The following is a 12110-nucleotide window of genomic DNA, read 5'->3' on the forward strand; positions in this document are numbered from 1 at the left end:
AAGTCTATACTCTCTTTTAACAAGATCGATTAGGAGCACGAAAATGCACCATGCTAACCCATTGCCCGTTTCAGTCAACTTCGACTCACTTTTCTTTTTGATTTTCAACTCTTGCCTGCTCTAAAATCCCATCTTTTCACCAGAAACAAATCACTCATGAAAACTCTTTAGTCACATAACCATCATTTCAACAACTATTTTCTAATGTAAATTTATGGATTTTACTCTAAAATTAAATGAATAAATCATCTTACAATGTAAATAAAACTGGCTGGATGATAAGAGAGTATTTACGGTGGCGATACGTTGCAGATTTATTAAATATATTTAAAACTTAAAATCTTACCAGAAATGGAAATTGTAACTAAAGCTGTACAAAACCCACCGTATGAATTATGATCGATTGTTCTCATTTCCGAGCAGCATGGTAGAGCTCCAGATAATCGAGAGCAGGACGATTCCAAGACCAGTCTTGCTCCATAACTCGCTTGCATAAAGAATTCAACCACTCTCTACCATCGTACCAAGCAGATATTGCTCTAACAACAGAAAACATAGTAAGTCTTCGCATTCAAGCAAGATAAAACTTTATCAGTATGAAACAGAGAGAACCTTATAAAGATCATCTCTTCTCAATCATATGCAATTTCCCAATTATCTTCTTTATACAACATTTTTCCCCGGTAAGGAATGAGTCATACAATACTTTTATGCATCAATCCTGTAGAAATAGATCTTCGTTCTCTTTTATTCGTTCACTTGTTCAACCGCAAATGTAAATAGTTCCAAATGATACCGATTAGGTAAACTGTGTTTTTTCAGTTTCCCATGTTTAGTTGACACAAGGGACCAAATTCAATCACATGGCAGTGATTTAAGAATCATAGGTGAAATCTTCAGAAACTAATCCTTTCTTTCGAGATGAAGCTAAAATGTCATACCAGGCTAGAAATGCAACTATCTGTGGTGCACCATAAAAAAAACTAAGAAAACATGAAACTGTGCCTACTTACCTATTAAGAGCATAATCAACACCGGCAGCATCTGCACCATCAAAATTAAATCCATTCGGTTCAAGACCATGACCTCGTGCTCTTTCTTTATCATGGTCAGCATCAAAAACAGTATCATATAATCCTGCAGGGTAAATTTTGTAAAGACCAGCTTAAATGAGTTGAATGTGAAGATAAGCAACGAAGAAAAATGCCACCAAGGAACATCATGCATATTCTATGCAGATGGTTGGTTGGTTGGTTAGTCAGCAAGATCTTTCACTCGCACCTGACTTGGAACTGCTAAATAGATAAGAGCTTTAAAAAAGCATCTAACCAAAACAACTTACTGCTAGTCTTTTTTATTCACTTACCACCAGTTTTACGAACAATAGGAATTGACCCGTATCTCATGGCTGTGAGTTGAGTAAGTCCACATGGTTCGAATATTGAAGGGACCAAAATGAAATCTGCACCTGCATATATCTGGGAAATATACAAATAAAAGTAAGTGAAAATGTACCTTGCACATAACATCTGCAAACATACAAGGAAGGAAAATAACTAATTTCCACGAGAAAATACCAAGTGAGAAAGAGGCTCGTCATATGATAGGCATAGGCGTGCACGATCATTATATGAAGAATGCAACTGGTTTGCCAAATTAACAAAATCATTCTGGATCCGATGATCAGGAGCTGAACCCAACAAGACAACCTATCAAAAAGCTCATTCTCAGTATAGAAAAAGTAAGTTGATATCTCATTTGTTTCCCAAACAAAATCTCAAAATATTCAACAAAAACAACTTCAAGCATTAGAAAAACGCTCTTGATCTAAAACTGAAGGACGAGCTTTGCACACTTGCAAATATGTCAACAACACATCGAGGAAGAATCTGTGTGAGGACAGGAGCAAAACATAAGTCAATAGACCATAGCAAAGGAATAGCAGTTCATTCAACGGCCCAAACAAACCCATGCAATTCAATTCAAACAAATAACAAATTGAACTACTAGACATAAAACATCGCAGCTATTTAACAATTTTGAAAGTAATAAATTGATCTTCTTTTTAATATTTGCTGGAATTGATGTTTCAGCTGAAAATAAATCCGATTGTGTAAATTAGTCTGTCAATTGGACCTTTAGTATTCTTCCTTTTCCGATAATGGGTTTTTTCTTCACAATGTTAACTGTCCCATTGCTGTCTTGTTTTACCACTTCACCATATTTATCCTTAGAATATCTTTCTCTCAATTATTCTACGTCTCAGATGTGTAATAGTAGGAATCTTTTTTAACACTTCAAAAGAAATAGATTTAGTTCTCCAAATATCAATAATATTATTTCCTTAAAGTGCATTCTCTCAATGAACAACCCAAAAAAGACACTGAAGGAGTAGATTCAACAGAAAAATTAGACAAACCTGTCCACCACGTTCCAGTGTGCGCCAGATGGCATGTTTGATGAGGTGGATTCCCTTTTGGTGAGTCAAGCGACTAATTATTCCTATCAAGGGCAAATCGGCCATTCTCAACCCAAGCTTTTGCTGCAAAGCTTCCTTGGCAGCTTTTTTGCCTTCAACCACATTTTCTGAAGTATAGGACACCTGTAATTGGTATGCTTGAGTTTCGTACCAGAAAACAAACAAATGAGTATAATATTAAAATTGAACTATAAGCATCACATACGTAAAATGAATGGTCTGAAATCATCATACTTCATCATCATTGATGTTAATTGAATGATATTTCAATAAATTGTTCAAAAAAATAAAAAGAAATGGATCTCAAATCAAAAGAGGAGAATAGGCCAATCATTCATGAACACTAGAATAAAACAGGATGAGAAACAGAAAGAAATGTGACATCCATCATCATTTCATGTAAAACATGCCAGACATCCTCTAGGTAATAGTTTTCATTACCAAGCTATTAAGTATAATAACATCACTCTCAACCAGTTTTACGTGAACCGATAAGGTAATTAAAGGCAAAACAATATTGGTAATTAAAGGCAAAGCAATATACATCTTTTTCCAATTCAAGCACATGGATATGGAACGTCAGCGGAGACAAGTATACACTAGTAACAAAGTAATTTCAATTCATCTTTCTAACCTCCTGCAGCCCGAAATGAAAGACAGTTTAAAATGTAATTTGCTCACCGGGATGAACTTATCATTGTATGGATCCCATATGTCCGGGTCAATTCCATTCAAAATACCATGGAACTTGAAAATGTGAGGGGCTATGGAAGGATTTCTCGAAATTTCCCGTGCATAAGTAGGGGACACCTGAAGGAACAGTAACCAGTTATGGCAAGATAATAGAATAGGTAGACAGCAATTCCAATTTATTGCTTCCACTTCTTAAAAGTGTCCAATCATCAAGACATTGACATAGGTTGAAAATGCTGAAAATAGCAATTAAGTACGCCAGTCATTAAATCATTTATTTGAAAATCTCAGAGGAACTTACAGTTGTAGCCTTGTCCGAGAACTCCATGGCCTTAGCAATTAATTGTGCTCCAAATTCAAGGTTGTGTATGGTGAAAACAACACGAGCTTTACTGAGACCATAATGCCTGTAATGATCCTTGAATAACCATGCAACTGGAGCAGTAGACCAATCATGACAATGAATTATATCCTGGCATATAAAAAACAGCAAGCAACACATAAGGAGATTGAAGTCAGTAGGAAATGAAAATGTTAAGATTCTTTGTCCGCTGTTTTATTGCTCTAGAACAAGACATCAAAGATGAAAGATGAAAAGCACATACTCGAAGAAAATAGCTCTATCACAAATTAAAAAATATATCATTTTATAGACACAATGATCAATACATGTTTCCTTAAAAAAAAGGTAATATTTAATATCAAAATCATACATCCTGCCACACATTTTATCAAGCTTGCATGCAACTTCCTATTCACATGTAATTCTGATTATGGCAACACGATGACAATGAAAGCGACAAACAAGATGAGCAGCAACGAAAGATCGATAGGGAAGCAAACTCGCAAGCCTCATAAGTTAAAATCATGAACAATTTGTTTTAGCATAGTAGTCCAGTTTGCCTCTTCCTCAATCATGAGTACAGATAAATTGCTTGCACCATGCAGGAATGAACGACACATGAGTATAGACATCAAACTTGATATTTGATGTGAATTAGAGTTTACCGGATGAAATCCACCTTGCAGAAGAAACTCAAGAGCCGCGTGGCAAAAGAAAGCAAATCTTTCCCCATCATTATTGCGACCGTATATGCAACCAACCCAAAATAATCTAAAAGAGAGAAAAAAAACATAATTTAGCTAGATCCAGTAACCTTTAATGATAAAGTGCTTCAAAATAATAAAAAGGCAGGCTTACAGAGATCAAATGGTACAACATTTAGTATACTGAAAGGTGTACTCGCTTAAAAAAAAGCTTGAAGTGTGTCCATGAATTAGATAATAAAAATTATGTTTCCACGTGGCATCTGGAAGACTTGCATCATCGGACCATTGTCCTCGGGTCTATGCACATAGAAACCTGAGTTATAATTTCAAATACATTCCTTAAAAGGGTACAGAATGATTCATTTTTTAGCTACAAAAGTGAGGGGTTTATCCTTAATTCTCCTGGCTAGAACTTTAAAAAAAAAATTATACACCTCCATCCATTAATTGATCTATCCATCACCTCTAGGCTTTCTATCTGAAATTTATGAATAAAATCAAAATCTAAAATGTCGTTCATCAAATGAATACTTTAATCCAAAACTATGATGAAAACTGACCGAGTCATATGGCAAAAAATAACAAAATTTGGGACAACTATAGCGTTCCAGTAACAAGGAAGACTCGAATGTTGTAGTTGCCCGAAACGAAACAAAAAAAACACAGATATGCAAAGGTAACTTATTTCTCAAATTCATTCAGATAGTGATAAATAATGGTAATGAAAAATTTTGACATAATTCTTTCAGTCAACGGGAAAAATGGAACAGCCCGAATATCAGAATGTGAAAGGACTAAAGTTTTAGACACCCGATTTGAAAGCATGTCGCTTATCTAAGAGTCATTTAATTTGGAATGAGGGTATTTGTACTAAACACCCAATTCAAAAAGAAAAAAAATATAAAAATCTTAATGTGCCAATCAAGCCGCCGCAGAAGACTTCAAAATTAACAGGATGGGCTAGGAACGAACTAGTTGACTTGATGATCAAATAATCAACACAATGGCTAGAATCTTCTCGACAACAAAAAAGAGCAAGTCAATAAAATGTAATAAACAATCATAAAATAAAAACATGGCTAGTGCAAACATGACCAACAACCTCAAACAAAAAAACATCCCACCTTCACACAATTAATATGAGGGTGGGACTAGAAGTTACCCGTTCTGAGGTTCCAAAAAATAGACAGAGAGGCCTTCCACCTTCCCAGACCAAACTTTAATCTCAGTCCCACTCCAAAAGTAGCTTTTATGAAACTGTAAATCCTTCACCTATTTGAAAACATGTAGAGATGGCAAAATAGAGGAGAAATTAAAGAAAAAATGATTGAACTAACTACCTAAGCTGCATTCCATTTCATATTTTCAAAATGATTCTTCAGAAATAGTTTTTAGTAGCTGTACTGAAAACCGTCATAAAAAAACCTTCCTATTTAGCAGATATAAAGAAAGGGCAAAGAAACCTGAATTCCTGAAGATTACGTGAACAATGAGTGACACATAAATATTATCAAGAATTTTTTGCCGCATTTTAGCAGTTTCACACTAAAGACAGAAATTACAGTTTTGCCAATACTTCTCCCATCACATGTCACACGACATTCACTGGTTTTCGCAAAAGGTCAAGTGCGTTCATTTTTGGACTGTGCAAGACCATGCATAAACTTTGGAGTGTAATAGTATTCATCAGCGCTTTTCCATGGACAGAATTTGAAGCATAGTCAAATCTGTTTGCATTAGTTTATCAGAACTCAAGCAGCACATATGGAAAAACTTACATTATCAAATTTCAAGCAATCGTACTTCGGAAGAATAATGTCCACGTTATGATTCATGTCCTGAACTGCTCGAGAAAGGCTAGTAACGACATCACCAAGTCCCCCAACCTGCAAAAATATGATTGATAAATATAATTCAAAACATAATAAAATCATTAATGTACATGCTTACCGATAAATCACATTAGTACAGAAAAACCAAGCAAGATAGGCCAGAAATAAAGAACCCTCTCTTTATATACATAAAAAAGCCACACAATTATTGGCTTTTACAAACTGGAAAAAAGAAGAAAAACAAAACTTCCTACCTTACGGAAGAGCCAATACAAAAATAAATAGCATAAGGCAATCTACATGATTTTTACTGAGCCTGTATGCTGGGTTACAACCTTTTAGAAGACAACAGCCAGCATAATGGAGAAATTCCAACCACCACAACAAAGAAAGATCCATCCGCATCTTTAACATTAATTCATTACAGTCTGGATGCTGGATCAAATTACTGAGGCTGTATGCTGTCAAATTACTGAAGGCCGAAAAAATCATGATGTATATTTTTCACAAACACCAATCTCCAACCGCAATCTCATGGATGCCAACTATAATAAAATCTGCACCAATGCCTGTTTCTTTATATTGTTAAAAACTTATGCAAATTATATATTTTAACAATCCTGCAGTCAGCATTTCCTCCCCAACATTTCACTTCCTAAAGATAAAAAATACAGCAAAAACGAAAAAGGAAAATCCGTATTCATTGATGGTACAAACATTCTAACTTTTATCAAATAGAGCCGTCAAAACGAGCCAGCGGGGTTGGCCTACCAGCAACCCGCCACAACCCACCATTTGGCGGGGCAGGGCGGCCCGCCATTTGGGTGGGTTGGGAAATTGCAAACCCATCCTACCTACTTGGTGAGGCAGAGGGAGCCTAGCCATTTTTTAGTTATATAACGTGGGCTGGCCCGCAACCCACCATTTGGAGGGGCGGTCCAACCCGTCATTTGGGCGGGTCGGGAAATTCCCAACCCAACCCACCTATTTGGCGGGACGGGCCAACCCGACGAGCATGACTCAATTTGCAGGCTCTAATCATATTGGATTAATTGCTTATGTCAGCAGTTGATAATGAAATATTAATTGAAGACAACATACAATTAATCAAAAGATACTCAACCTTGGCAATGGGAGCCATTTCAACTGCAATGTGCACGATGTGCATTGGTGGTTCCTTCACAACTCCTCCAAGCACGGGTATGTGATAGTCCATACCGTTCTTGTTGTCAAAGACTCCACCGTCCTTACCCTCAGAGAACACAAAGTCCATTGAGTATGCATCCAAAGGAACCTTGACTGCCAAAATGAAGCAAGACGTGGAGGAGAGAAGAGGGGACTTTGATAAGATAAAGAACTTCAAAAACTAGAAAAGTGATAAGACACGGAAAACCTAAATGTACAAATTGTCCAAAAAGGTGGCACATGGCACATCAGCCAACAGAAACAACTTCAGATATCAAGCATGTTTCATTGTCCATATTGAATACCACAACAAGAAATTGTATTATTACCATATGCATTCAAGTAAATGTTATTGCACATGTGCAATCAGGAAGCCGGCGTGACATCAAGGTTTTCCATGAAAATAGATAAGTAAAGATTTTTTCATAAAAGGAATCAAACCAACAACAAAAACGTCCAGTTATTTGTTATTATGATGAAAACATACAAACATAAACATCTGAAGTGCATATTAATATTTTGGGTTAATTCCATCTACCACCCTGACATTTGTCATGATAACAAACAAAAACTCAACTATATTTAAATATTACATATAACTCTCTTGAGCTATGTGAAAAATAATAAATAAATCCGATAGCATCTAACATTACATACGCCCCCTCGTGTTCGTATTTTTCTCACATTTATCCTCTAAAAATATAAGATACTCACTAACATAAGGGTATAAAATGTAAGATAAATACAAACTTGATGGGAGTGTTTGTATAAATTTATTTGTTGTTTTTCAAAAACCTCAAGGAGCGTAAATGTAACATTTAATATATCATTGAATTTTTTTGTAACTATGACAAACTTCAAGGAAGGTAGATGTAATTATCCCTAATATTATTACACAACTCGATCTCACCAGTTGCTTTGAGATGAGAACCGTTTTCATCACGAAACATTATTTGCGGTGCGAACGGACCCATACGATGCGTCCAGCGGTTGAATGAATATCGCAACCAGATTTCTGATTTCCCATTGAGGATTGTGTTGGCGGGATCATAAAATACGGTAATTGTGCTTCCAGCTCGGACATCAAGGGGATCGGTATAGACAATTTGCTTTTGAGACAACAAAAATGTTTTCAGAGTTCTTTCCTTTGTTTCCACTTTCATACGAGCGGTTTTTTTTGCCTGTTGAACGAAGAATAGAGAAAAAAGAGAATAAGTACTTGCAAAAACAATGAGAAGCACTCGGTATATGTTCCTGATATCCAAAAATCACATTTGAGATATTAACAGTTTCATCTTCAAATATAAATTCCAGAAAACAGACCTTAGCTTGTATAGCTTCTTCTCTCAACCGCCTCGCTGTCTGAATTTTATTATAAATATGTTCTTCCTCAAGAAATGCGAGTTCCTCAAAACTGGCTTTGGGGACGATGGCATGAAAATCTTGGCGACGATTATTGTCAAAAACAGTGGCTCGCTGAGGTGAACCATCAGCAAAAACCCAGTCCAAAACTAGGGCTCGTTCAGGTAAAACAACTGCAAAAAGAAATATTACTTTGATGAACAATGCAGGTTAATTTCAACAAAGGGGAGCGGGAGCGATAAATGAAGTGCACTAAATATATACTTTAGGAAGAATATTCAAGGGAGGAGAGTGTCAAATTTATTAGTATGTAAGAAGAATTGTTCACTTTTTTAAACGCACATTCAAACTTCGGCACTAATACTTAGCAATAACATTTTACAAAAAATTATGTGCATGAACAAGCACATAAATCACCAAAAGTTCAAAGAAATTCCAATAAATTGAAAACTCGCGAGAAAGGATTCACTTGCACAAGGTAAAAAGGCCATAGCTGATATACAGCTAATATAAATATACAGATACATGATAAAATGTCCACAAACGTAGAGAGATCACTGGCACCCAAAAGGATCATTCAAAATATTCCAAACAAGAGCATAGTCATAGAAGAAACAGTTCAAAAAAGGTATTCACGCTCAAGAGTCACCGATGGAACCAGACAGAAAACTTGATGCCATACAGAAAGGGAAAAAAATAGTCGGTTATAGCAAATATAAGGTGATAGGCATTTGATATTATGTGTGACAACTAATTTGTCCTTTACATGATTCTTAACTCAGAACTAGTCAACTCCGTCAATAACCAAGCAACTGGACAAAAGTAAATTGAAAAGAAGGAAAGCTTAAAGTAGAGAAATCATATGTACAGTACATTGTACATCAAGCCCAACCATGGATAAGGTGCAACATCCTAAATGAACCCAGTAAACTTTGAGACATCTACATATTAGGCCTAGCATAAACCATACACGATCACAAAAAATAACAAAGATTCATTTTGATGAAAGTAAGAGAGACTTCACATTGACACTCACCGTCAGTGTACCACCAGTCTCCATCCTTGTTCTCAGATTTGACGAGCTTTGAAAAAATGGACAGTCCATCCTTCCAACCATTATACCCTCCATGAATCCATAATTCAGTAGCTTCAGAAAGTGGTCCCGAGCTCTTGTTATAGTAAAGCCTGATCTTATCTCCGCCTTCAAATTCACTAGGTTCTATATACCAGACATTATTGACAGATGTCGCACCCCTTTTCATTAACTCTTTCAATGCACCCATACTCTTTGCAACTTCCATTCTTGCATGAGCTCTATCAGCTTCTTTCGCTGCTATATCTGCTTCTTTAAGTCTTTTTTCTTCTTCCTCTTTTTCCCTTTCAGCTTTTTGCCTTTCAAATTCCTCCTGCTCCAAGCGTTTCTCTTCAAGCAAGAAATTTTCAAAATCAAACACATCCATCCCTCCATCAACAGTAATATGAAAATCTTTCTCATCATTGTTGTCATAAACATCATTTCCATTATGGAACACGAAATCAATCCTGTATGCTTCTTCAGGAACATGCACTTGGCAAGACCACCAATCCCCATTGAGATGGCTCTTGTTCAAATTTATGTTAAATGACTTCCATTTCCAGTCATTATATGCTCCCATGATAACAACAGCAGGTTCATTTTTCAAAATGGAGAGGTTTCGGTTAAAAAAAATTTCTATATCTTTATCAGGTCTTGCAACTTCAGGGTAACAAAACACTTTATTCCCTTCCTTGAAATTTTTCTCAGCAAGCTTATTTATTTCATCTTTACGTAAATTATCTTCCCTCTCCAACTTTAGTGCTGGAAAAGGATCTCTTCTCTTACCATCATCACTGATTGAAACGTTATCTTCCTTAACAGCCTCGGGCTTTACAAACCGGCTTATGCTAGTATCATCAATAATTCTCGTACTTTCAGCCTGCTGCACAGTTTTTGAAATAGTTTTGTTTTCATTTATTCTTGAATCTGTTTCATCTGAAGCGTTCTTTCCAGCCATGTGTATTGACTTTGCTTCTCTGGATTCCTCTTCCTCGATACTCTCGTGCCATAAAGCTTCATCATGTTTCGTATATCTCTGTTTTCCTCCAACAACTCTTTCAAACTCGGGAATATCAATATCCGCAGTTGATGTCTCCTTTTCCTGCAAATCATATATCTCAATATTTTACGACTTTCGAAACGCCGATAATTGAAGCATCCAGGTGCATAATTTATTAATTTGTTAATAATGCTCTACCTGCGTAACTACTGACCTCGCTCTTTGTAAATCTGTCTGCATTTTTTGGCTCCATCACATTGTCAACCACTTTCGGAAGTGCTCCTTTTTCATCGTAGTGACTTATTTTACGATCAGACAATGGTTTGTAGGTTGATGCTGCTTCAACGTCTATGCTGTTGCTCTTGTTTTCACTTTCCTCCTTAACTTCTGGTACTTGACTAAAGTTGGCTACCACTTTGTCATCAGTTCCAATTTCCATTTCAGCTGTTTTCGCGTTGGAACCCTCAAAGTCATTGGATGCTGAATTGCCAGGACCTTCCTTTTCCTCATTATTCTTTGTATCCCTTCTCTGGGTGCTTGTAGGTAGCTGTGTTCTAGGCATAAATCCCCTCGATGTGGAATCTTTAGACTTTGGAGTGGAAGTTTTTCTGTGTCTTCTTCGTGAAAAGTCTGCATTACATGGATAAACGAAAAGCATGGAAAAAGGAAACCCATATTCAAAAAAGACTTTTATCTATCAATCAAAAGAACCAACCGGCACTAGCAGTAAATGAATGTCTGATCCTGGTTGCTTTGTGAGCCTTTTGCCATTCAAAGGACTGCAAGAATATAGATGTTTTAAAATACTTCAAAACCCTCAATCCAGCCAATTTTTAGCGCAACAAGACATGATTCAAGAAATCCAAACGAATTGATATAAATATTTGCAGGGAGCAAGCAATTACCAATTTACCATTGAAACACACTCCCACATAGCACTAACTCAAAAAACAAACTAATCACACCGAGAAAACATTGCAGATTCGAGCCCCAGTGCCACACGGCATTAATGGCAACCACACACAATAAACATACGGATAAAAATCACAGAAAGAAATAAGATAAAGAATTCAGAGTATGGGTTAAGTGTATACCACGCACGGTCTCGTTCATGATAAGCGAAACATAACACTAAAAAAAATTTACATTAAGGTAAAGATTTACTATTGAGAATGATCTAGGGTTTCCATTCGGCAAGAACCCAAGAAGTGGGGAAATCTTCAGCTGAGTAACTCCTCCGCCAAAAAATGTTCTGCAACTGATGGGCCTTTGCAAGGGCAGAGAAGCTTCCATTTTTGTACTTATGCCTCCGCTCCGCTTCTATCTTAAATTACTGAATACAAAATCAGAGGTTCGAGTTCCCATGAAAATTTAGTAGAGACGGTATGGTATGCTGAAACTGCGTTTGATCGCCCCAAATGTGTGTGGTGTACA

General features: G+C 36.4%; 1 protein-coding gene across 3 annotated transcripts; it reads right to left on the reverse strand.

Moving 5' to 3' along the window:
• Positions 1 to 197: 197 nt before the first annotated feature.
• Positions 198 to 12110, reverse strand: LOC140987821 (soluble starch synthase 3, chloroplastic/amyloplastic). 3 transcript variants are annotated; one of them, XM_073456500.1, is made up of 17 exons: positions 11841 to 12109; positions 11392 to 11455; positions 10891 to 11306; positions 9638 to 10778; positions 8563 to 8774; positions 8150 to 8420; positions 7178 to 7353; positions 6001 to 6108; positions 5385 to 5494; positions 4181 to 4286; positions 3474 to 3644; positions 3161 to 3289; positions 2420 to 2602; positions 1578 to 1709; positions 1367 to 1478; positions 1014 to 1137; positions 198 to 539 (listed from the first exon to the last, which is right to left on the reverse strand). In XM_073456500.1, the coding sequence occupies exons 1-17, from the start codon at positions 11967 to 11969 to the stop codon at positions 410 to 412; spliced, it is 3714 nt and encodes a 1237-aa protein (XP_073312601.1). In that variant the 5' UTR covers positions 11970 to 12109; the 3' UTR covers positions 198 to 409. The 3 variants fall into 3 exon arrangements, with proteins under 3 accessions (XP_073312601.1, XP_073312603.1, XP_073312602.1); XM_073456502.1 differs by lacking the exons at positions 11392 to 11455; positions 11841 to 12109 and having other exon boundaries at positions 10875 to 11136; XM_073456501.1 differs by lacking the exons at positions 198 to 539; positions 1014 to 1137; positions 1367 to 1478; positions 1578 to 1709 and adding an exon at positions 1778 to 1889 and having other exon boundaries at positions 11841 to 12110.

The sequence above is a fragment of the Primulina huaijiensis genome, chromosome 11 (genome assembly GCF_012295235.1).
Source record: "Primulina huaijiensis isolate GDHJ02 chromosome 11, ASM1229523v2, whole genome shotgun sequence".
In the NCBI taxonomy this organism is placed as follows: Eukaryota; Viridiplantae; Streptophyta; class Magnoliopsida; order Lamiales; family Gesneriaceae; genus Primulina; species Primulina huaijiensis.

What these genes read in the sequence shown, in the direction of transcription:
- LOC140987821 (XM_073456500.1), bottom strand. Translation starts at nt 11,969, where the DNA reads ATGGAAGCTTCTCTGCCCTTGCAAAGGCCCATCAGTTGCAGAACATTT. An exon ending in AGACTGGTGGTACACTGACG is followed by an intron (nt 8,775 to 9,637) that starts GTGAGTGTCAAT and finishes TTCTTTTTGCAG; the next exon opens with TTGTTTTACCTGAACGAGCC. An exon ending in TGCAAGGTGGATTTCATCCG is followed by an intron (nt 3,645 to 4,180) that starts GTAAACTCTAAT and finishes TTTATATGCCAG; the next exon opens with GATATAATTCATTGTCATGA.